This window comes from Sorghum bicolor, chromosome 2, assembly GCF_000003195.3.
Source record: "Sorghum bicolor cultivar BTx623 chromosome 2, Sorghum_bicolor_NCBIv3, whole genome shotgun sequence".
Lineage (NCBI taxonomy): Eukaryota > Viridiplantae > Streptophyta > Magnoliopsida > Poales > Poaceae > Sorghum > Sorghum bicolor.
The window spans coordinates 71,323,338-71,345,829 of record NC_012871.2 but is presented as its reverse complement, the minus strand read 5'-3'; the positions used below and the strand labels follow the sequence as shown (position 1 = coordinate 71,345,829).

The 22,492-nt window shown below is 43.9% G+C and overlaps 3 protein-coding genes across 3 annotated transcripts; all 3 read right to left on the bottom strand.

The window, feature by feature from the left end:
* Positions 1,369-3,332, bottom strand: LOC110432785 (WAS/WASL-interacting protein family member 3-like). Its single transcript, XM_021453612.1, has 2 exons — positions 2,676-3,332; positions 1,369-1,509 (listed from the first exon to the last, which is right to left on the bottom strand). The coding sequence occupies exons 1-2, from the start codon at positions 3,330-3,332 to the stop codon at positions 1,369-1,371; spliced, it is 798 nt and encodes a 265-aa protein (XP_021309287.1).
* Positions 6,925-7,736, bottom strand: LOC8055671 (40S ribosomal protein S13-1). The gene has a single exon (XM_002460851.2). The coding sequence runs from the start codon at positions 7,611-7,613 to the stop codon at positions 7,158-7,160; it is 456 nt and encodes a 151-aa protein (XP_002460896.1). The 5' UTR covers positions 7,614-7,736; the 3' UTR covers positions 6,925-7,157.
* LOC8055670 (probable serine/threonine-protein kinase WNK1) lies at positions 11,419-14,716 on the bottom strand. Its single transcript, XM_002460850.2, has 7 exons — positions 14,395-14,716; positions 14,243-14,280; positions 13,918-14,145; positions 13,500-13,720; positions 13,234-13,391; positions 12,697-13,129; positions 11,419-12,603 (listed from the first exon to the last, which is right to left on the bottom strand). The coding sequence occupies exons 1-7, from the start codon at positions 14,473-14,475 to the stop codon at positions 11,651-11,653; spliced, it is 2,112 nt and encodes a 703-aa protein (XP_002460895.1). The 5' UTR covers positions 14,476-14,716; the 3' UTR covers positions 11,419-11,650.

Here is a 22,492-nt window from a genome sequence, read left to right as displayed (position 1 = left end):
GTTGAGTGGTCCAAAACATAGAGAAATGTTGAGCAAGATAAATATTATATATCCAAACCAACTATCCAACCAACTGAAATGAATCATTCACCGAGATACGAGTTTCTCGTTCCTTGAAAGTTGAAATCATACAAAAGAGGTTGAGCAGCTGAAACCAAACCCTGTAGCAGTGATCAAAACAGTCCAAAAACTGCAACTATTTGAATCCTGTTCAAGACCTTTGCGAATAAAAAAAATGATATGAAATCCAGACAGCAAGTGCAGACGATGTCCGCGATCAATTCAAATCAAGCATCCAACTGTATCGAAAATCATGCTGCATTATCATGACCAGTGGCGTGCATGCGACAACAATTCCCAGCGCTACAAGCACCAGCCAACACTGCGTCCACATGATAAAGCGCGGATGCTTTATTTGATCAATCATTGTCACTCATGGATGGGATTAGAGTTTCTAATTAGGAACTAAACTTATATGCAACCACTAATATATGTGCAAACTGCAACCAACTGATGACAAAAAAAATGTCTGGTTGTTACAACTGGAAGCACCTACGTATTAAATTGACTAAAGGGATTGTGTATCAGATCACCAGATCTTTAGGCTATAGCTGGTAGCAAGGACATACTCATTATGGTCAAAATACTGCAAAGTCTAAGTAGATGGTTTGCCCCAGATCCATAATCATTATGGTCAAAATATTCTCAAAACAATTTCATCCTGAATTCTCAGTGGGGTGGTAGCAAGGAGATCATAGCTATCCTATGCCTGTTAGACTTGATCCTTTGCCAAGGAAACAGACCAAGTAAACAGACCTGACCCAAACAATAAACATGAACTTAGCGACTTAAAAACCACCTAGTGATATCAAGGCATTACAACATGAAAGCCAGCACCAAAACAAACACCACCCAATAGTTCTAGGTTCCAGCTCGACAATGCAAATGGTCACTCAACATTGCATGAGACAAGTTATGGAGTTACAAAGCTTCAAGCTCACTATATACATATTATATACAGCTTTGAGATCTAAATTTAGTGGAACAAGTATAGATGGCCATGCAGCCCGTGGCCCGTTGGCCCGGCCCGCGGCCCGGCATTTTGGCCCGGCCCGGGCACGGGCCGCCACCGTGGCCCGTGGCACGGCTCAGGCACGACCCGATGTTTATGTCCCAGTAAAAAATATAGCTTTTTAATTCTAAAAAAAAGAAATTGTAGGTCTGTTGGCCCATACATCCATCATAATTGGCCTGTTAAGAAATGTAGCTTGCTAATTCTAAACAAAAAAAAAAAGAAAATATAGGCCTGTTACTGGCCTGGCACGACTTTGGCCCGGTGGCCCGCGGGCCGTGCCTTCGGGCCGTGCCTTAGGCCATACCCCCGGCATGAGGCACGGTGATGGCACGGCCCGGCCGGCACGACGGCACGGCGCGGCCCGGGGCAGGCACGGCACGGCACGGCACGGCACGCCGGGCCGCCAGGTCGGGCCGGCACGACCCGATGGCCATCTATAGGAACAGGATAGGTTACTGTGTTACACCACTGCTCTGAAAATAATAACCTTTGGAGGTTTAGTTGTACTCCTCACAGAGAATGTACATGATATTTGGCTTATGCCGATGCATATGAGAGGAAAACACCATTGTGAAGTAGTGCAGAAGAACAGGGCTATAAATTAAACCAACAAAATACCCAGTCTTGAATCATTTTCGGATAAAATTCTTCAAAGGAAAATAGAAATAATTTCCGTAAGGAAACCTAGTGGACTGTTAGCGAGAACAGAGACCATATAGTAATCTAGCATTGTAGCATATCTAACCATGTTTGCTAGACCATCAGCTAAGGAAATAGCCCAATCAAGAAGTAGACATGCTCTGAACATAAATACTCCTTACATCCCATAACAAGAGCCATTCTAGCTTTCTAGAATTGTCCCAAATTATTTGTCATTCTCACACCTTTTCCACTCATCCTTAATTCCCATGCCCAGAGCTAAAACAACCAAAAATATGGGACAAAGGGAGTAATATCAATAACCATTTTTTAGACGAAACAATACTTTAATTAATCATAAGATATATTCTCAGTAACTAGGACAATACAATGCAGAATTACATCAAGCACATAGTTGGCTTCTGCAGAGCACATGGACCAAGAGCAGACAAATCATGAATAACCCTATTACATTCTCTAGGCATGCAATCTACTTTAACAGAGTCAAATATGAAGCCAGGAACTAACCAGACATGACAGATGACAGGTAAGAGCCCCAAACAATGATATTTTAATTACAACCTTGCCAGTCAATGTTTTTATTTTTAGCTCTAAAGTGAAAGCATTAATACTCACCCTAAATTGCATGATAGCATGGCAAGGAAATCTCAACTTCAAGTTCACTTGATTAAATTATTCTGAAATAGAAATGGAAACACCATTGCATGATCTCCTGACTTGGAACTAAAATTAATGGCACCTAGAACCAAAGAGAGGGAAAAAAAACACCAATGCTCTGACAACTTTTTAAGCTTCTTACTTGTTAGCTATTCTCCTCTCAGAAAATAAATCTTCTACAACTAAAACATACGAAGAACAATCGTCCACAGACTCCTTCGCTCCGCCCGCGACCAAGCATCGCCTCGACTCCTTCGCGCTGACAGGTGGGCCCCACATGCACAGACGCGACCCGTGCAAACCACCAGGCCTCACATCCAGCACGCCAGCCGGCAGCCGCTGCGTCCGCTTCCTCCCGCATGGCCACCACTGGCGGCGGTGGCGCCACCGTGGCCGATGGCAATGCCGCTGACGCCAGCACCACCACCACCGGTTGCTCCGCGCGGGGCATAATTGTCGGATCCTCAATGAAGGAAGCCGGCGGCAGCGGAGGAGGAGGAGGGAGCGGGAGTGGCGGCGATGGGACTGTGTCGGCGTCAGGGTCGATGGGAAAGACGCGGCCGAGCGATAGGATGCGATGCGGGTCGAGGAGCCCGCCGAGCCCGGCCAGCCTGGACAAGGTCAGCGAGCTGTAGAATGATGGTGTCGACGACGAGGGCGACTTGGGTGGCAGCTTCCACCTCGCCCCCACTCCCTCGCCCCCGCCGCCGTCGGGGACGCGGCTGAGGACAGGAGCGGGCGGAGGTCGGGGCTGTCCGACACACCGCCGCCGCGCCTCCGGCGGGCGCACAGGCCCTGCCGCGCCGCATCCGCCGCCATGTGGTGTGGTGTGGCGCCCTGTCACGGCGTGGGATCTGGAGCCGAGCGAGCGGCTGCCTACTGGATGGGAATTGGGCGGAGGAGGAGGCGGCGGCCATTGGGAGGTGGGAGCCTCCACCATCGGCCATCGTGAAGATCATGTCCAAGATGGACATCTGGGGCTGAACATCACCTCCGACCCGTTCGGTAGTGCTGCGTCGCCCAGCCTGTTCGCTCGTGACAGCTCGCTCGCCCGCGCCTGTGCCCCTCGCCGACGATAGATCACCAGTCCTAGCCCCGACGACCGTTTGCCTGAGGCAGGATCTCGATGCTGGAAGCTTGATTCATGTCGGGCCCATGCGTGTGATGCTGAGATGCCGCAATGCCCACGATGTCGTCAACCACAACCATCATCCTCACCGTTTCCAACTTCATGCCTTCAGCCATGCACGCGACGAGGATGGCATCTGGAAGGGGAAGAAAAATGATGAAAGCATGAAGATCTCAGCAGAGTTTTGACATGGAAGGGGAACGCCCGTGGTCTGCTGGAGTACAAAAGATACGACTGGGAGGTGGGAAGACGAACGAGTGGATAAAGAGCAAGGTCGGCGTCCGTCTGTGAGGTAATCTTGTGCTGGGTCTTCCTTTTTTTATTTTATTACACACGGTGACAGCTTTTTCATGTGAGAAGTTTTGACGGCAGAGTCTTTCTGTTCATTTGTTACTTTACTTTTCAATTTTGTTTGATAATTGTAGTTCCTATGTAATCCAACTACGTGTTTCAGTTTGGTGATAAACTGAAATTAACTGAATGACAAGCCAATGCCAACATCTTTCATTTTTTTTATCTTGTGATGCTCAGGCGCTCACTGCTTGTAACTCTCCATTTGTTAAAAAAAATCATGTTTTGTGAATTGCAGATTGTGCCTATTCCTACATGGCGGAGCAAGTCTCCTTATCGTTACTAAACTGTCGTGCTAACAAGTGTCAAAATATAGGACTTTATGTATATATTGGATTCCGATACTGAATCACTTAAGGACCAAAATCATTAACTCTCCATTTGTATATCCCTCACCCTGATATGTAATGTAACCTATTCACTATTCTTGGCCTCCTAATGCATTGGTTATCCTACACTTTCTGCATATAGTTAGAGAACTAACATGTTACTCATTTTGTTCTGCAGCTATTTGGAGAGCACAAAGACAGAGAACTTATTTGCGTAGATATTTGGATAGCAGACAATTGTCTACCAAACACAATCTGTGCATCCAAAAAATCAAAGTGGTATGGTGAATTTGGCAACCAATTATTTATTTCTTATTCAGTTTCTTGTATAAAGGTGTCAATGCTCTATCCTTATCTATAGGTTGATTCAGCTTCTTCTATAAAGGTGTCAATGCTCTGTCCTTACTTGTAGGCAAGTGACCTGTTTCTTTGTTGGGATACATCACAGTATTTTTGCTTAGTAATGAGGCACTTTAAACATGGATCAACCAAAAAACAGTGGAAAGGAGGCAATACCTAAATGTGTTTCTTTGAAGCTTTAGTTTCCTTATTAGCCTCGAGCCCCAAAGATACCTCATTGCTGAGTCACACAGCCTATTCTTGACAAAATTCCCTAACCATTTTAGTTTAAAGTTGCCCATACTGCTCCACTGCTGTGCTCAGTAATTTGAAGGACAAAAGGATATCAGGCAGGAAAAAAAGGCAATGACATTGAGTGGTAACAGTAGGTAGCCAAGTTTCAAAAATTTATATGTTATAGCTTGTTCTCAGAAGAAACTCTCCCCTTGGTTGATGCAGTTTGGAAGAGATTCTTTGTTCTGTTATAGGAATGGATGCCCAAGTGTCTTATATGTGTTTCATTCTTAGTGAAAATTGCATCCAAAGCTTAAGTTGTCCAATCAGGTGAAATAAGCCATTGTGCTTTCTCTGTTTGTTTGGATCAAAGGATCAATGTTAAGGTTGCAGAAAATCATTCCAACAATATGTAATCAACGGACCCCTTTTTCAAAGTTGCATTCATCACTTCTGTGAAGACAGCTTCTCAATAATTAAACTGTCGGCCGGCCATGCTCTGCAGGCTCCATTATTGGTTGCAAGGATATGCATTATATTGTTGTTTCTTTGACATTTGAAATGCTCAGGGAGGTGCGCAACTAGCAAAGGTGAGTGTCGGGATCCCGACATCAACAGATGGTACAGCGACAATTCTGAATGGCCAAAAACTCAATCTGACATCCTATGGCAACTCAAGTATGGTATATGAAAAAATTGATTTAAAAATATCAAATTTGATACTATTTCTTTCGGGACTATGAGGGTGATTCATGCTCTTTCATGAAAAAAATGTGATTCCTATAACCTGCTTCATGTTTTGTTTTGTTGCAGGTGCTTTCCTGATGGTGACCAAACTCTGAGCTGATGATAGCTTCACCTACTCCATATGCTTGAGATTTTTGGCATTGAGCCGCCTGTAACTACTGTACAATGAATCTGTTGTCCGTAATTAGAGAAGCCAATATAATGTTGGCATTCATATGGTTGGGAGTGTCTTTCACAAGCTTAGAAGTTCATTAATACCCTTTCTTTTTACGTGAATTTGAATACTTAAGAGAATAACCAGTGCTAAGATTCATCTATATTTTTCTTATTTTTGCTAATTTAATCTTGTTACTACCAATTTTTGTTGTTGGCAGCAACATACCAATTATACTCTTAAAACTGTTTCCTTTCAGTCAGTGGCGGAGCCAGAAGCTTTCAAGAGCCTGGACAATCTTTATTATGTAAAACATATTTAGTAAATTACAGTACTCTTCTTTGACATAAAAGAAAATTTTTTTAGAGTCACTAACGAGCCCGGCCGGCCGCCCGGGGTGGCCGGGCGGTGGCTCCACCACTGCTTTCAGTTCCCGTGGAAGCAAAAGCGAGAGCACATGCGTGAGCTGTGGCAAGCCGGAGGTTAGAGGGAAGAAGAGCAAATGTAAAATGGAAGAAAAATACGCATTGTGGATACAAAACATTATACCCATCATCAATGAACTTTCCAACCGCCTTATGATTTCACTCACACATAAGTTTAATAGGATAATATCGTTTAGATTTATATAATGGTGCTAAATCCTCTATTCTGTTCGGCCAGGTCTGCTAGGCTATAACTGAAAAAGTCATTTATTTACTCAGTGAAATTACCAATTTAAAATTTTGTTCAATTTAAAATTTTGTTGCATGTCATGATACTTCTTGTATGCTTTAACCATGTGAATATATATTATGAAATTCTATATAAACCTGTAGCAACGCACGGGCACTTAACTAGTTACAGAAAAACATAGCAAACATAGCATGATTCATGACCACACCAATAGAACAGGGAATGCTACTTACCAACCAAAGATACTTGTTGGGCAGCAGGATCCAAATCCTTAATATCTAGTTCAAATTGGAACTACATCCCAAATTTCTAAGGAAGCACCCCTGACTGATTCTAGAACCTAAACCAAAAACTTGATATAGGCAACCAAACATAGCACTCGCACAGACCATTTGAAACTATGGGATAAGAGAACTGACATCCATAAGTATCATTTTCTACTTGGAGGCTCCTCAAATCTCAAAAAATAAAGAATAGCTCACTAGCTAAGCTATACCAAAAATTGTAACATGAACTAATTGGTGAAACTAAGATAGAAAGGCGAAAAGGCGAAACCAAATACCAAGTCTCTCGCTTCATCCAACCTACTCAAGGTAAGCCCAACTCCAAACCATTTTGAATAATGCAGCTTCAAAAGTCAAGAACTTGATCCAGTCTCATAACTGAGTCTCAAGATACACACCTCTTCTTAGGTGCATCGGGTAGATAAATTTAAAGACCTCACATAGCATAAAGTACTACAACTATCACTTAACTTCCTTAGGATTAAGACAAACTCCAAAGCTATAGAGAATCAATTCAAATCCATCACGCCACAAGAGCGCTCGCGGTGGTGGATTCGTACTTCAAGTTGGGGGCGATCTTCTTGGTGCGGCGGTAGTAGCGGATCAGGCGGTGGACCCTGCTCTCGACGAGGATGAGGCGGAACTTGGCGTCCACGTCCGTGCGGTTCCTGTCCAGGTGCTTCCTGATCGCGACGGCCTTCTTGATGAGGAAGTAGAGGTCCTCGGGCACCTCCGGCGCGAGGCCGCGGGCCTTGAGCATGCGCAGGATCTTGCCGCCCGTGACGCCGTGGACCAGCGGGACGCCGTGCGTGTCGCGGAGAAGCGCACCGATCTGCGACGGCAGGTGGCCCTTCTTGGCGGCGCGCACGATCATCTCCTCCACGTCCGCGGCGGTCGACCTCACCCAGCCAGGGGCGGCGCGAGCGTAGGGCAGCACCGACGAGGACATGCCCTTCCCGGGCCCGTACATGCGGCCCATGGCGGCGGTTGCGACGAACGGTGGGCGGCTGCGGCGAGCAGGAGGGAGAGCGAGGGACAAGTTGGCGGCGGTGGCGGCGAGACGGAAACCTAGAATGCTGGAAATGGCATGAGGCTTACCCGCTCCCTATGTAGTGGTGGGCTGCTGGCGCATTAACGATTTCTGATATTGGGCCGACTCACACGGTGAAGCCTAATATAAGCCCAACCTAATGCTGACCCGTCGCCGTCGGGAGTTCGGGACTCTTGGTCTCGGACTCTCGGCCCATCCAGCAGCATCAAGCGAATAACCCCACGAAATCATGCTCCATTTTAGTTCACCTCATCAACATAAAGTTTCTCCCCCAACTGGCCTTGTTTAGTTCCACCAAAAACCTAAAATTTTTCAAGATTTCCCATCACATCGAATATTTGGACGCATGCATGAAGCATTAAATATAAACAAAAACAAAAACTAATTACACAATTTGCATGTAATTTGCGAGACGAATCTTTTGAGCCTAGCTAGTCTATGATTGGACAATGTTTGTCAAATACAAACGAAAATGCTACAATACCGAAAACCAAAATTTTTCAGAAACTAAACAAGGCCTTATCAACCCAGCCTAACTGCTGTGCTGTTTCTCAAAAGAAAAAGAAACTAATGGCTGTGCTATGTGAAAAATAAAGAAAAAAAAGAGTTTCTCCGGGACTCTTCGCCTACATATTTTTTTAACCAAAAGATTAGGCCTTGTTTAGTTCGTCAAAATGTCTAGGTTTGGCTAGCACTTTCGTTTGTATTTGACAATTATTGTCCAACCATAAACTAACTAGAGTACTAGACTCAAAAGATTCGTCTCACAAATTACAGACAAACTATATAATTAATTATTTGTTATCTATATTTAATGTTTTATGCATGTGTCTAAAGATTCGATGTGATGAAGAATCTTAAAAAATTTTAGAAACTAAACAAAGCCTTAGTCCCGCTTATTAATAGAATATCAAAGATTTGCTAGGGTTGGTAAAAGCTTATAAACTTAGGTACCACAAACCTATCCTTCAAGGAAAACCTCCAGCCTGTCGTCCTCAAAGCAACCATGAAAAAAAATTCTTAAATGAGCTCTAGTTCTGTTTTATATAACAAAATGCCCACCAATGCCATAGGAAAATACATAAAATAACTCCCTCTTTACCTCCATTATCCCATCATATATCTCAGTTCAAGTTCTATCATTGATCTTGTTGAGTAACATGATGTCGATTAATGTAATATTTAAGAGTACAGTGACCTAAAATTCTTATTTTTAATAAAATATAAAATGGGAGTTGATAAATATAAGATAAACACAATATTTTTATTAACTTAATGATAAAAATCTATAGCAACCGATAGGATCAAAATTTGGAAAACCAAAATCAAGATTTATGACATCATAAGATTACATCTCTTATAATCTTAGCTAGTGAGAATGAGTTGATGGACTATTGACAATATAATTTGTTGGGTGATACAGGAACTTTTCATGTTAAGCATTTCTGGCCGTTCTTACCAAACCATCGAACTTTACACACCGAATCCGATCCGGACCACGTGCACAAAGAGGATAAACACACCAGCACAAGAGCGTGAATCACGACGCCGAATTACAGAATTAGGCGAGACGTCGATGTCATTTGTGTGTTGCGATACATAAGGTGCAGGTCCAAAAGTTTACGGCCAATGCAATCGTGTCAGCACTAAGCAGGCTGCTTCAACTTATGATTAAGTGATGAGTGACGAGGCAGCTTTGCAGAAAGCAGCCTCGTACTACCTTATCATCAGGTCCGGCGGCAGCTTTGCCTATAACAACACATTCAGGAAGCCAAAAACTCGTGTAAATTTCGTCTCTTTTTTCAAAACAAAACGTGAAATATACATACACTGCACTTTGTACCTGCAGCTCTATCGGCTGGATGGCATGAAGAGCTTTTCCTTCATATCCTCTCAAAAAAAAGCATGGTATCTTTTTGCCGTATCAGAAAAGAATGCTTTAGTTAGGTTGGGGACAATGCAGATGTAGGTAACAAACAGTAGACTCTACTGCATCTCTATTCTATCTACCCCTATCTAGCAATCCGGTTCTTGGAATCTTGGCGGTGTGGTGGTGGTGGTTCTCAAGAGAGTAACCTCCTCATCCGCATTTCTGGATAAGGTCATAGCCTTTCCATGCCCTACTCCTATCCTACACATGCTTTTGCCACCGAGGAGCCAGACCAGTTTGTCATTCTGCAATTAAAAAAAGTTGTGTTTTTTCTTGAAAATCATGCTTCTAGTAGGTTTTTTCTTTTTCCTTTTTCAGACAATCAGGCAGCTCCGATTTGCAGGAACTGTTGTTAGCTTCCAGTCACATATTTTCCATATGATGAGGAAAACTGAACCACACGATGAAGACACATATTGGGGAGGCAACAACCAGATCTGTTATCTTTTGAATATATTGTATGGCCAGTTATTGCTGAAGTTTCTGAATCAAGCAGCAGGACAACGTGCAATGCTCCTCACACAAAGCAGCCAGGCAGGAGAGCCGTCCCCCTTCTACCCACTGAACCAATCAGTTTTCGGCAGGCCAACCGTGCACAAGACCATCGGCTGACTGAATTATTCAACAATTGTTAGAAAGGGCAGTGCTGCACCTTTCACTTCCTACCATCCTCAGCCTAACTTGGTGCTTGACTGCTTCAAATCCAATCTTATCTGAATATATACCTCTAAGCACCGCACTACCTTCAAAAGGTTGGTTGATTAGATGTATGAGCACTTATTGTTGTTATGAAACACTTTATCATGGCTTTTGGAGTTCCTTAAAACTGTCACTTTTGACTCGTCTTCACATGCATCACCGCTTTTCATGACCACAGATTTGTCCATATCAAATGGAAACACTATTAATTATAGTTTCATAACTAGTTATGGTTCCTTTGATTTGATAATAGCATTTCCAGTTCAGATCGGTTTTCAGATCCGACGACGACCAGTTCTTCACTTCTGCCTCTTGTTGATGACCCAAACATAAACTGTAAGTGACTTGGGCACTGTCAAAATGTGGCAAACACAGACAGAAGAAGAGGATGAAAAGATCTCCTTGAACTCCAAACAAGATCACCTATTTTCCTAAATTCCTCATAAATTATCTATGGGGATATATGGACACTTCTGTCCTGATCCGGCCTCAGGCACGCCATACATGCAAGTTGCAAGCCTCCAAGTCCCAAGATGTGGTCCAATCGCTGCGTCTCCTATAGCGATCTCGATCTAGACAACTGAATTAATGAATTATCAGGCGGCATGTGGTGGACATCCCTTGCTGGACAAAGAAAGTATACGGCCATAAAAAGAAAAATCTATAAGCAGCTTCTGTAAGTGATGCTTAAATATCTGTCAATACTCGAATAATTCCCATTTTTTCCAGTCTCAAGCGAACAATATATTTTTAGCATGAAAAAAAGAGCATCGGAGAAAGAATCAAAGGAACGTGGGGTTGCCAAATGCCAAATGATCAGGATGGGGTCATGCCATGAAAGCGTCAATTGATTAGTGTAGCATCCATGCAGCAGTTGGCATTGGCAATGCAAATGCATAGGCTGGCATGTCTGTACCTTCGATGCAGATTTGATGTATATTCAACTGCAACTAGGAGAGATGGGTGTCCCTTTCATAGGTAACATCTAGTACCTGATAGAGCTCCAGCTCATGATTTTGATCATGTGATCAGTTCTGGCACTGGCTTTGTTTCTGCCTACTCAATTAAGTAACAGTAACTTTGCATCCCTGAAATCCGAAGATGTGAAAGAAAGGCTCTCGCCTATATTAAGGAGGATAAAACAGGTTGTCCCAGTGAGGCAAATGATGTAGATTGCACTTGTACAGCCTAACCTCTGTGGATTCACAAGATGGAAATTTACAAACAGCTCAGCCTCGTCACATTCAGTCTCCTGCTAAACAACTATGTTTCATAATGGATACAAAAAGAACCAAAACAGATGTACACTCTATAAAATTTACAGGGCAAGAGCATTTCAGGCGTCGACAGCACTTAGGGGGGGTACAGATTTTGTTCTCGGGAGATTTGGCGGCAACTGAGCTCCAGTATAGTAGCGCCTCGCTGTAAACACATAATCCGGGCTGCTCCCAGCTGCATTGACCTCACAATGCCGGGCCCTTTGGGCTCCCGGATCGGGGTGCCTGCTATGCCATACTTGGCTGTTCACGTCAGAATGATAATCCATACTTACTTTACTCGGGCTTGTTGGCACGCGGAAACTGTGGTTCTTTCCAATATGGAAAGATTGAAGCTTGTTCAGTGAAGGCTTCATCCTATTTACTCCATATGCATTGTCAAAGTCAAGAGATGGATGGATAGCCCTCTTTAACTGTGCCATTTTCCGTGCTTTGTACTTGGCAATCTTTACCTCATGCTTCATGTCGAACCCATTTGTGTGATGGTTATTGTCATTCTCGTAACGGTTAGATGAACATGATTGCTCTTGAAATGAACTGAAGCAAAGCTGATTAGAAAGATCTCTTCTACCCATCTGTACAAGGCCATTCACATGAGTGGACTCCTTGCTTTTGACATAATGCTCTGTTTGGCCACCTCCATCATCAGAGCTGCCTGCAGATTCCTGCAAATCACACTGCTCTCCATCTGCTTGGAATGTGATCTCCTCAAACCGCCCATGTAGCTCTGCACATTGGCAACCTTGACGGCCTGATGACATGTAGGCGTAAAGTGAACCACACGATGACACGTTGGATCCACAGTTATGGCAGTATGAAGTGTCAGGAGCTTCCTCTATGCCCGGACCAGGCCTCCAATCTGGTACCAATGCACTGACCTCACCATCAATCATGTCAGCAATTCGAGTAACTTCATGGTCAGTTATATCCAGCTCGGCTACCATTTCCGTTGCAACACTTAGTGCGGTATCAGCCTCAATGTCGAAAGGAAAATAGATGTTGCGTACCCGTCCTGCAAATATGAAAAATTAGCTTTCAATAATAACAAAACATATTTTCATATATGGACTAATTCAGAACTTTATGCATTACAAAGTGTGCATACCATCATTATCAGAAATCCGCAATCTGAGGAATATGCCTCCATCCTCACTCTTTCTCCCTTTGATTGTTATATCCAAATTGCCAAGAGGCTCATCTTCATTCTCTTTGAACAAGTCAATGCCATCTTGGCCTTTTATGTCATCATCCTCGCAGTCTTCACTCAAAGCATCTTCATAAATGCTTTCCGAAAATCCATTACTCATCGTGGAGCCATTACTATAGGTATGCCCTAAATGTGAAGGCTGCCGTATATAATTGGAAGGTACATGATAATCTCCACCATCCAAAGAAACAGCCACGTCATCACCCTGTAGGAAGGGATCATCAAGCAGTTCTCTCGCTGACAGTCTCTGAGAGGCCGTTGCCAGGCACTTCTCGACGAAGTGCCTCACCATTGGATCTTTCACCTTGTACAGAGCTTCTGGCTTAGTACCCTACCAAATCAAACAACTAACTGAAATCAGGAAAATCATGTCAAACTGCACACCAGAGGCGCAGTTGATGTGGAATGGCTTATAGGGTCCAGGCATCTTCTTACAGAGATCACTTTCTTGTATATCTGCACCGGGTGTGTACACTCGCTGTATGGGTACTCAAATGTGACCATCTCGAGCACGCACATCCCAAACGAGTAGATGTCCACCAGCTCGTTGTACTCCTCCTCATACACCTCCGGTGCCATGAACTCCGGTGTACCTATTCAACCAATCCAACATATCTAGCCCCCATCAAATTACCGCATAGCTATTGCTAGTGTGCTCAGACAACATAATTTCGGGCTAACTAGCTAATCAGATGGCTTACCCACGCAATGGACGGCATGGGACTTGCGGAGGATGGCGGCGAGGCCGAGGTCGCCAATCTTGACCTCGCCCTGGTTGCCGTTCACGAAGATGTTGTCACACTTGAGGTCCCGGTGGATGATGGGTGGATTGTGGCTGTGCAGATACAGCAGGCCGCTGAGGATTTGCCGGCACCAGTGCTTCACCGCCCATATGTTCACCCTCCGGTGCCTCTGCCTGTACCTAAATCACCACCAGACGCGTAACCACAATCGATCAGTCCAAGAAGCAACCAAGCAGAGAGTGAGAGAAGGGGAAACAAAAGACGACGACGAAACTTTTTGCGACGGGCGAGGAAAAAAAGGGACTCTCTGCAACTTGAGACATGAAAAGGCAACAACTTTTAGGCGTTACAGGAGCGGAGGAGGTTGGTCGCTTACTGGCGGAGGGTGCCGGAGGTGAACATCTCGGTGATGAAGTTGATGTTGCGGCGGGAGACGTCGACCCAGGAGGTGTAGAACTTCATGATGTTGCGGTGCTTGAGCGTCTTGAGGAGGTGGATCTCGCAGTAGAGCCGCTCCAGGTCCTCGGGGCTCTGCAGGAAGTCGTGCAGCTTCACCTGGTTCCACGCCACCTCCATCCCCTGGTACTCGTCGAACGCCCTGTACCTGCAGTCCCCGCATACGCACCTCGGATCAGAGACTCGGTGGGCAAGCGAAATGAATTCAAGCCCGCGGCTTTGGCGAGAACAGAGCCGGATCTTACACAATCTTGGACGCGCCCTTGCCAAGAACGTCGCTGAACTGCGATAAATAAAGAGGAAAAGAAGTGCAGGGAAACGGATCAGCGGATTGGTGAGCAGACGGATCAAAAAACCGGTGATAGGAGGAGGTGCAGTGGTAGCGGCGATTCCATACCCGTCCGTACCGGCCGGTGGGGTCGACCTCCGCGTACTCCGGGCACGGGTAGACGGCGGCGTTGGTGTTGGCACCGATCATCCTTGCAGCTCTAGCTCTCGCTTCTTCCTCCTGCAGCTCCCAAAACTACCGCCGGGGAGAGCGCACCTCCGTGCCGCAGCTTGTTCTGCTGTTAGCAGCAGCGGATAGGGACTGAGGAAAGGGAAGGGGAAGAGGGGACTGATGCAGTAGAGAGAGACCTATTTAGGGGAATCTGGGCACACATGGTGTGGGGCTGTGGGCAGAGAGAGAGAGGGGGAGGGACCGAGGGAGGATGCAGATGGGGATGAAGAGCATGACCCGCATGAGGCTAAACGCTAAAGCAAAGGCTGATTAGATCGATGCGCGTGAGATGCCATGGAAAAGGCAGATGATTTTACTGGAATTTTTTACTCAGATTAACTTGACTGTATTTTTTAATTCTGATATTGCTGGTAGGGGGCATGGGATTCTAGATATGATGGTAGGTTATTAGTTGGGTGATTATTCAAACCTGACATGGTCTGGTTATTGCAGTTGCTCTTAACACTAATCAATAGATATTGCAGGTCGCTTTAAGCCGACTGTTTATTATAAGAGCTTTGCTACGGTGCTTGGGAGGAAGCACCGGTTCCTCCCTTGAAAATTATTTGCAGCATTTGTTGATTAGGAAAAGTAATTAAGGGCAATTTAGTTAAGCACCGGTTCCTCCCTTGAAAATTATTTGCAGCATTTGTTGATTAGGAAAAGTAATTAAGGGCAATTTAGTCCATTTTTTACACGATAACTCTCTGAGGCAGCTAGTGCGGGCGGCGGGGTCTAGCGTGGAGCAGTCCAGCGGTAGCCGCCAATGGCCAACCATGGGGAGATGGCAGGATGGAGCGGCGAGGGCGGCAGACAAAGTCCCAATTAAGCCTTGTTACCCAAAAACCAAAAACTTTTCAAAATTTTTCGTCGCATCGAATCTTGCGGCATATAAATTAAACATCAAATATAGTTAAAAACAAAAACTAATTACACAGTTTATCTGTAAATTATGAGATGAATCTTTTGAATCTAGTTAGACCATAATTGGACAACATTTATCACAAATAAACAAAAAATCTACAGTGGTCAAAAAAATTTTCATTTCGGCTCGTCTTCGCCGGGTTTAGTGCCGCACGGCGAGAACACAGGGCAACAAATGCTGATGGAAGCAGGAATTTAGACAGGTCCAAAATTGTATCGTCGCGTCGCGCTCGACGGCTGTAACTACATGAGACGGCTGTGCCGTGCTAACGGATACGTGAGTTGCCTCCATTTGCTGCTTCGGCCAGGAGGAAGTCGAGGAGGAGGGTGCGACGTCGATCGCCGTGATAAAATCAGCGATGGAGCGGAAGTGCCCCGCCACCGTCTCCTGCTCGGACATCCTGGCCCAGGCCACGCAGGACGGCGCCGAGGGAGCCGCAGAGTCGCAGAGACATGAAAGAACTGGGAGATAAGGGAAGCGAAAGTACGATCCTATCCTTTAAATTTATTTCAAAAATAATTCCTAACTAATATATTTTGGGTTCTTGGCCCACATGTTTTAAGTTTCGGACCACAACTTAAGTTTCTCTATATTGGTTCTTCTTATTTTATAGTCATCTGATATATCCAAATGGATGGCTATACTATTTTCCAAGCACCATAAAAAATCACTAATTATAAACATAAAAATGTGGTGCAAATAATAGGGGAAATGGTAAATAATTTCCAGAGCAAATTGTGAAAGCTACTACTATCTCTGTTCTAGATTAGATTGTGAACCATTATTTGTCTTCTACTATATAGTTACATAGTTTTTGCTCATAAAAATCACATGTCTAGACGCCAAAATAGCTTACAAATTTAAAACGAAAGGATGTGACAATCCCATTTGCTTTAAAGTTAAGGTAAAGGCTACAGGTGATTTCGTTTTATTATATTTGATCTCAAACAAACTCGTCATGAAAATGGTAGCTCATTTTTAGTGTTCTAAAAGCGGGTCATAGCATTAGCGGAGAGCTCTACTACTGGTTTAGCCCATAGCGACAGCTGAAGTTAGTCACTATAATTTTATTATAACCCACTATTTAAAACAATGTTCACTTTAACATAACATAACAATAACTTAAATACAGGGGAAAGCTATTGAAGCAGTTAAAGAATGTCTATGTACTTATTTTTTATCAGCCAACTTTCCGAGAACTGGTGGTCTAACAAGAATTATATTAAAATATTAAATACCGTGGGACCTTTTCTTGTTGAGTATTTGTCTTTTTGTGTAGCAAATCTGCTTCAGAAGGGAGAAATCAAAGGAAAAACGACCTGTTTTTTTTTTTACAACGTAAAAACGACCTGTCATGTGCTGAGTTGGAGAGGCCCCTTTGTTTTGTCTGCTCCCTGATGCTGAAACCCAACTAAATGCTATGCTCCCCCAAGCAAATACATTTGGGCCATCGTGGTCCATTCATACCCATAGAAAAAGGCAACATACTAGTATTAGCCATATGGGCAAGCCATGACCCATGTTCTACAACTTGCCCTTTTTCTTAGATTCTTTTGGTTGATACCTCCAAACAATCATGGAACTGTGATAGCCTAATCACAATTGTAGGATGTAAAGGCCTCTATATATTTGTCAAAAAAATCAAGCACCCAATAGTATAATTTCAATGCGTCAGTAATGGTTTTACACTGCAAATAGCATGAGAAATTTAGAAATCTGTAAACATAGTGCCTTAGAATATCCTACACTTGGTTTATTTTGGTTGATCTAAGTGGTCCTCGAATTCCAAATCCAATTAGCCCCCCAAAAATGCAAAATGGCATCACATGAGGCCATACATATTAGTTCTTCCTTGTCTTTGTTTTGGGACTGACTATTATCCATTGCCCTCATCGGATAAAGAGAGTACTAATCCGTGGAGGCTCTGCCAAAACAAATACTTCTCGTTTGAAACTATAAGACATTTTGACGTTTTTAAATATATTATTTTTACTATGTGGTTAGACACAATGTATATTTAAGTGTATAATAAAAACAATATCTCTTGAAACGCCGAAATATTTTGTAATTTAGAATAGAGGGAGAAGTTCCTTGTAGGTTTGACATATCACTTGACTGAGCCAACTTGCCACGTTGTCCCTTACCCTCCTATCCTCTTCACGTGGCATGCCGCAGCTAGCAGCTGCAGTATTCAGAATTTTTAAATAAATAGTGTATATAAACCAATCCTGAAAATCTTTGGCGTGCACATATAAATATTATTATCTACAGCTATGGCGCTGCCTTTTCTTGTTATAAAATAATGACATGTAGTTTCAGCACATCTGGAATTGATACAAGCTGCAGGCTTTAGTGTATTATTTTGTATCTCCCTTTAGTCATCTGTTGTTAATCCTCACGTTTTAACAAAGTGGGGTCGGAAGATCTGATGGATTTTATTCCGGCAGTGGGTGGATGCGGCCAGCATTCATCAAGCTTGCCGTGAATAGTCCGTGTCAATCGTAACGTCCGGCTTGACTTTCACGGTACTCAGCAATAGCAACAGCCTGTGGTGCCTACAAGTAACTGGACTCATCGTGTTTTTTTAATGTTTGTTTCGTGACCGGATTAACTTGACAAATGCGTTAGTTTGGATAGCAAAACTTCGTCGGATTTTTTTTGTTTGTATACTGTAGTTTTTGTTTTTATTAGATAATTATTGTCTAATCATAGACTAACTAGACTAAAAAAATTCATCTTATGATTACAGAAAACTATGTAATTAATTTTTATTTTCGTTTATATTTAATGCTTTATATATATATATATATATGTACCGTAAAATTTAATGTTACCGAAAATCTTAAAAAGTTTTGGTTTTTAGTGAACTAAATAAGGGGTCATTTTAGGCCTACTACTGTTGACTGTTGAGTGGGGCAGGCCTGTGGCCTCGTTAAAAAGGACAAGCCACAAGCCAGCACACCGATCCGTCCAGGCGGCAGAAAACCAGAGGCCACGCGCGGTGTTCGCTGCAGCAGCCAGCAGCCCCGGGCAGCGCACGCGCACATGCCCCCCTCGTGGTCGCGCCAGTGACGCCACGCTGCCCGCGGGCCCGGACGTGGTGGTGGACCTGGACGGACGGGCGGTACACGCCGCCCCGTACGGAATCCCCAAGCTTGTACGGCGACGGCACCCGCGCTGGCTCGCTCGCGCGCCTTTTTTTTTCTTTTTCTTTTTGCATAGTAAAATAATTGCGCCTCCGCGACGTGACGGCTCCCCGCCCACGGCCACTCCCACAAGGAAAAGCTCGGCGTCCGGTCCCCGTCGCGGACGACGTGTCGGGCGCGCCACCGCGTCGACGCGGGGCCCGCTCGTCACGGAGGATTTGGCCGCTTTTGCTTTGCGCCCACCGCCGCGTTGGACGGGCCCGCCCACGCGTGGTCGTGGCCTCGTGGGGCCGTGGCGCCGTGCGGGATCCGTACGGCTCTTCCGTGCTCGCTCGCGCCACCCTAGCACCGTCGTCCCGGCGCGGGCTGCTCGCGGCGGCTGAAAAGAGATTTTTCCGTCTTGCTTGCCGACCAGTGCAGGCGTCGCCTTGTTTAGATCGATTTTTTTTAAGATTTTCTGTTACATTAAAGCTTGAATATATACATAGAATATTAAATATACTCAAGACAAAAAAATAACTAATTATATAATTTATTATTTATAATTTACAAGAAAAATTTTTTAAACCTAGTTAATCTATGATTAAATAATAATTATTAATTACAAACAAAAGTGTTATAATAGCTAAAATCAAAATTTTTCTCCAACTAAAAAAGCCTGTTAAGCGGAAAAGTGCTATTGTGGGTTGCCTTTGACCGGCGAACTGGAGCATTATCCAGACGCAAAGGCGTTAACCGTGAGGCTGTGTTGGCCGTTCGCTTTTCTTTTTAACCGTATTTTTTCTGTCAGTCAACAGTTTTTTTACAATAAATTAGATAATAATAATTTCATCCATTATTATTATTATTATTATTATTATTATTATTATTATTATTATTATTATTATTATTATTATTATTATTATTATTATTATTATTATTTTCTCTCTAATACTATAAGTAGAGTTTAGAGTTTGTCCTTCAGAACTTTTGGATTTTTCTTGACTGGATTTAAATATCGACGATAAGATTACACACCTGCTTTAGACAAAAACTGGACAAATCAGCAATCAAGTGTGATAAGCAAATGAAAAGCTATTATATGCCCCTAATCGTACCAAGTTCCCATGGTAATAATCTCCTCAACGCATCCGTCTGTTTGAGTTATCAATCGAATCTGACAGCCATTCAGCAATGTTTTTTTTTTCTCATAACAAATTGGTCAACAATATTTTTTATTATAGTTTATCAATCAAATTAACAAAGTCTGGAATTTTTTCTCGGCGAATTGAAGAACAGCAAAGCTCACCTGATCAGCTAGCCTACATATCCGTACGAGTGAGACGTGTTGCTACTAAGGCCTGTTTAGTTCACCTAAAATCTAAAAACTTTTTCAAATTTTTCATTACATTGAATATTGGGACACATGTATAAAACACTAAATATAGAAAAAAACAAAAATTAATTGCATAGGTTGTCTATAATTTATGAAACAAATCTTTTGAGTTTAATTAATTTATGATTAAATAATAGTTATTAAATATAAACAAAAATGTTACAGTAGCTAAATCTAAAAAACTTTTCAGAACTAAATAAGGTCTAATCTAGAATCTCTGTAGCACGTCAGGCCGTGTTTGCATCACTATTTCTTTGGCCTTGTTTAGTTTGTAATTTTTTTTTGTCTTTGACTATTGTAGAATTTTTATTTGTATTTAACAATTATCTAATCATAGACTAATTAAGATTAATAGATTTATCTCGACAATTATAGACAAACTACACAATTAGTTTTTATTTTTTGTCTATATTTAATGCTCTATGTATATGTCTAAAGATTTAATACGACAAAAGTCTTAAAAATTTTAGAACTAATAGAGCTTGTTCGTTGGTCTAAAAAATCATAGCTAAAATTATTTTTAACTGGTTTATTATAGGAGAAAAATAGAAAAAATACAGTTGATAAAGACAAGCTAAGAGCCAAACCGGGCAGTGTGCACCGCGTGTAATAATTAGGCTCTGATTGTGTGTGGCGTTGCCATCCAGTCGAGCTGACGTTACGCTCAGCAAGGCCGCAGCCGGGTGCTGCCGTGACGGAGACACGTGATCTAGCACGGCACGCGCTCCACATCCGCTTTGGTGCACGCGAGGACACGACACGAGCACGATGGTTTTCCCCTGGTTTTCGCCGCCCGCCCTCAGGTTTTTTCCCCGCGTCTTTTTCCCTGGGGTGGAGGGGGCGGCGACACGACGGACGAGATGGACGTGGGTGCGTACGTGGAGCAGTGGAGTGTGGCGGACTGGCGGTGAATCATCAGTGCGGTCGGTGTGGGGCTGGGTGCCTGCCGGGGAAGCAGACGAGAAAGCCGCACATGGGGTAGGGGAAGCGGCGGGGCCGCCCGCGCCAGATCGCCTCCACAGCTCCACTGTTTGGTGGTGGGATCGACCCGGTCCATTCGATCCACAGATTTGATTCCCGCCGTGCGAGGAAAACGGCAAGAGCAAAGCGGAGGCGTGCTTCCCCTTCCCCGTAGTGGGCTTGTTGTGCTTGTGCCCGCGGGGGTTCAAGCCAGCGGTTTCACACGGCCGCGCGTGCCGTCCTGGCTGCTGTCAACGGCCAGAGCGTACTGTATGCAACAGTTGCCACCTCGCCTATCGCTCGCTCAGATCCGGAGCCTCCGACCGACATGTGACGCGGCCGGAGACATCACACATGTAACGGTACTCTGGGGATGCACAGACATTGCCGGCGCGACGGACCACGGGAGGAGGCAAACCGCGACCGAGGAGCTATGGGCTATGGCCCGGCGGTCCGTAGCGTGTCATAGGAAAGCCCGACTACGAAATGGCCAGTCATGCACGCCGGCAGCCTGGCACGCGTCTTCGACTCTCCGTTACCGACACTACTGCTTGTTTCCTTGGCACCAGAGTCGACCTCCACTGACTGACGGAAGGCTAGCGGTAGTACTACTATATGCTCACGAACCAGAGTCTGTTGTAAAAAAAAAAGGTCAAAACAACCGACACCGTAGTGCCATGGTAAATCACGTTCTTCACAGTAGTACTACTATGCTCACGGACCATGGTGATCCTGTACTTTGCCTAACGAAACCGAGCAAGGTGCCAGCAAACGGCAATCGGCATGGCATATATCGGAGGTCTTCCCAAAATGAGGGGAGTGCATGCGCTCAACAAACAACTACTCCGAGAGACCGTAAATTCTAATTTATTTTCACTTTTCAAAGTATATACAAATATATATATATATATATATATATATATATATATTCATTAGTTATACCTATACACATCTAGATATATGCTATACCTATATATATAATAAAATTTAATTATCTATAGAAAACAAAATAATCTATAACTTGGAACTGAGGTGACGTAGAGTAGAATATATTTACACGATATCGACGCGTCCATAGAGTAGAATATATTTACACGATGTCGATGCGTTCGGAGACCAATACCCAAGCTATCTTCTTCGAATGGCGTACAAAGACAACGCATAGATTTATATATACACACGGCGATATCCTGATAGGTACACGTACTAATCGATCATCAACAAGGCGCATGTATGCCCCAGCCGGTCACGGCCTATTGGGCTGACGTGGTCTGGTCGCCGGCGCGCGCGAACTCAGCTGCCGTCTGCCGGCAATTCACCATGAATAGGAGAGTACTCCCTACTCCTGTGTACTTGTCATGCTTTCAATAGGCACTGGTGTGCAACAACAAAGAGTCAAAGATGGTTCAGCATTTTTCAAAACATCTGTTCATCCATCAAAATTAAAGAAAAACGTGTGGACAAATAGGGAGCTACTGTAGCTGCTAGTAGGTTTGGGATAATCAATCAATCATTCTGGTTCTCTGAACGGCTTTGTGCAGCGACCGACGACAACGGCAGTCACAGGCCGCAGGCAACACATCGCACGCC

Excerpts from the sequence above, each read along its gene's own strand:
- LOC110432785 (XM_021453612.1), bottom strand. The coding sequence starts at position 3,332 with ATGGTGGAGGCTCCCACCTCCCAATGGCCGCCGCCTCCTCCTCCGCCC. Across the intron at positions 1,510-2,675 it reads GGTTTGCACGGGTCGCGTCT|ATGGCCATCGGGTCGTGCCG; the intron begins GTGCATGTGGGG and ends CTGTTCCTATAG.
- LOC8055671 (XM_002460851.2), bottom strand. The coding sequence starts at position 7,613 with ATGGGCCGCATGTACGGGCCCGGGAAGGGCATGTCCTCGTCGGTGCTG.
- LOC8055670 (XM_002460850.2), bottom strand. The coding sequence starts at position 14,475 with ATGATCGGTGCCAACACCAACGCCGCCGTCTACCCGTGCCCGGAGTAC. Across the intron at positions 14,281-14,394 it reads CCACCGGCCGGTACGGACGG|TTCAGCGACGTTCTTGGCAA; the intron begins GTATGGAATCGC and ends TATTTATCGCAG. Across the intron at positions 14,146-14,242 it reads AAGGGCGCGTCCAAGATTGT|GTACAGGGCGTTCGACGAGT; the intron begins GTAAGATCCGGC and ends CGGGGACTGCAG.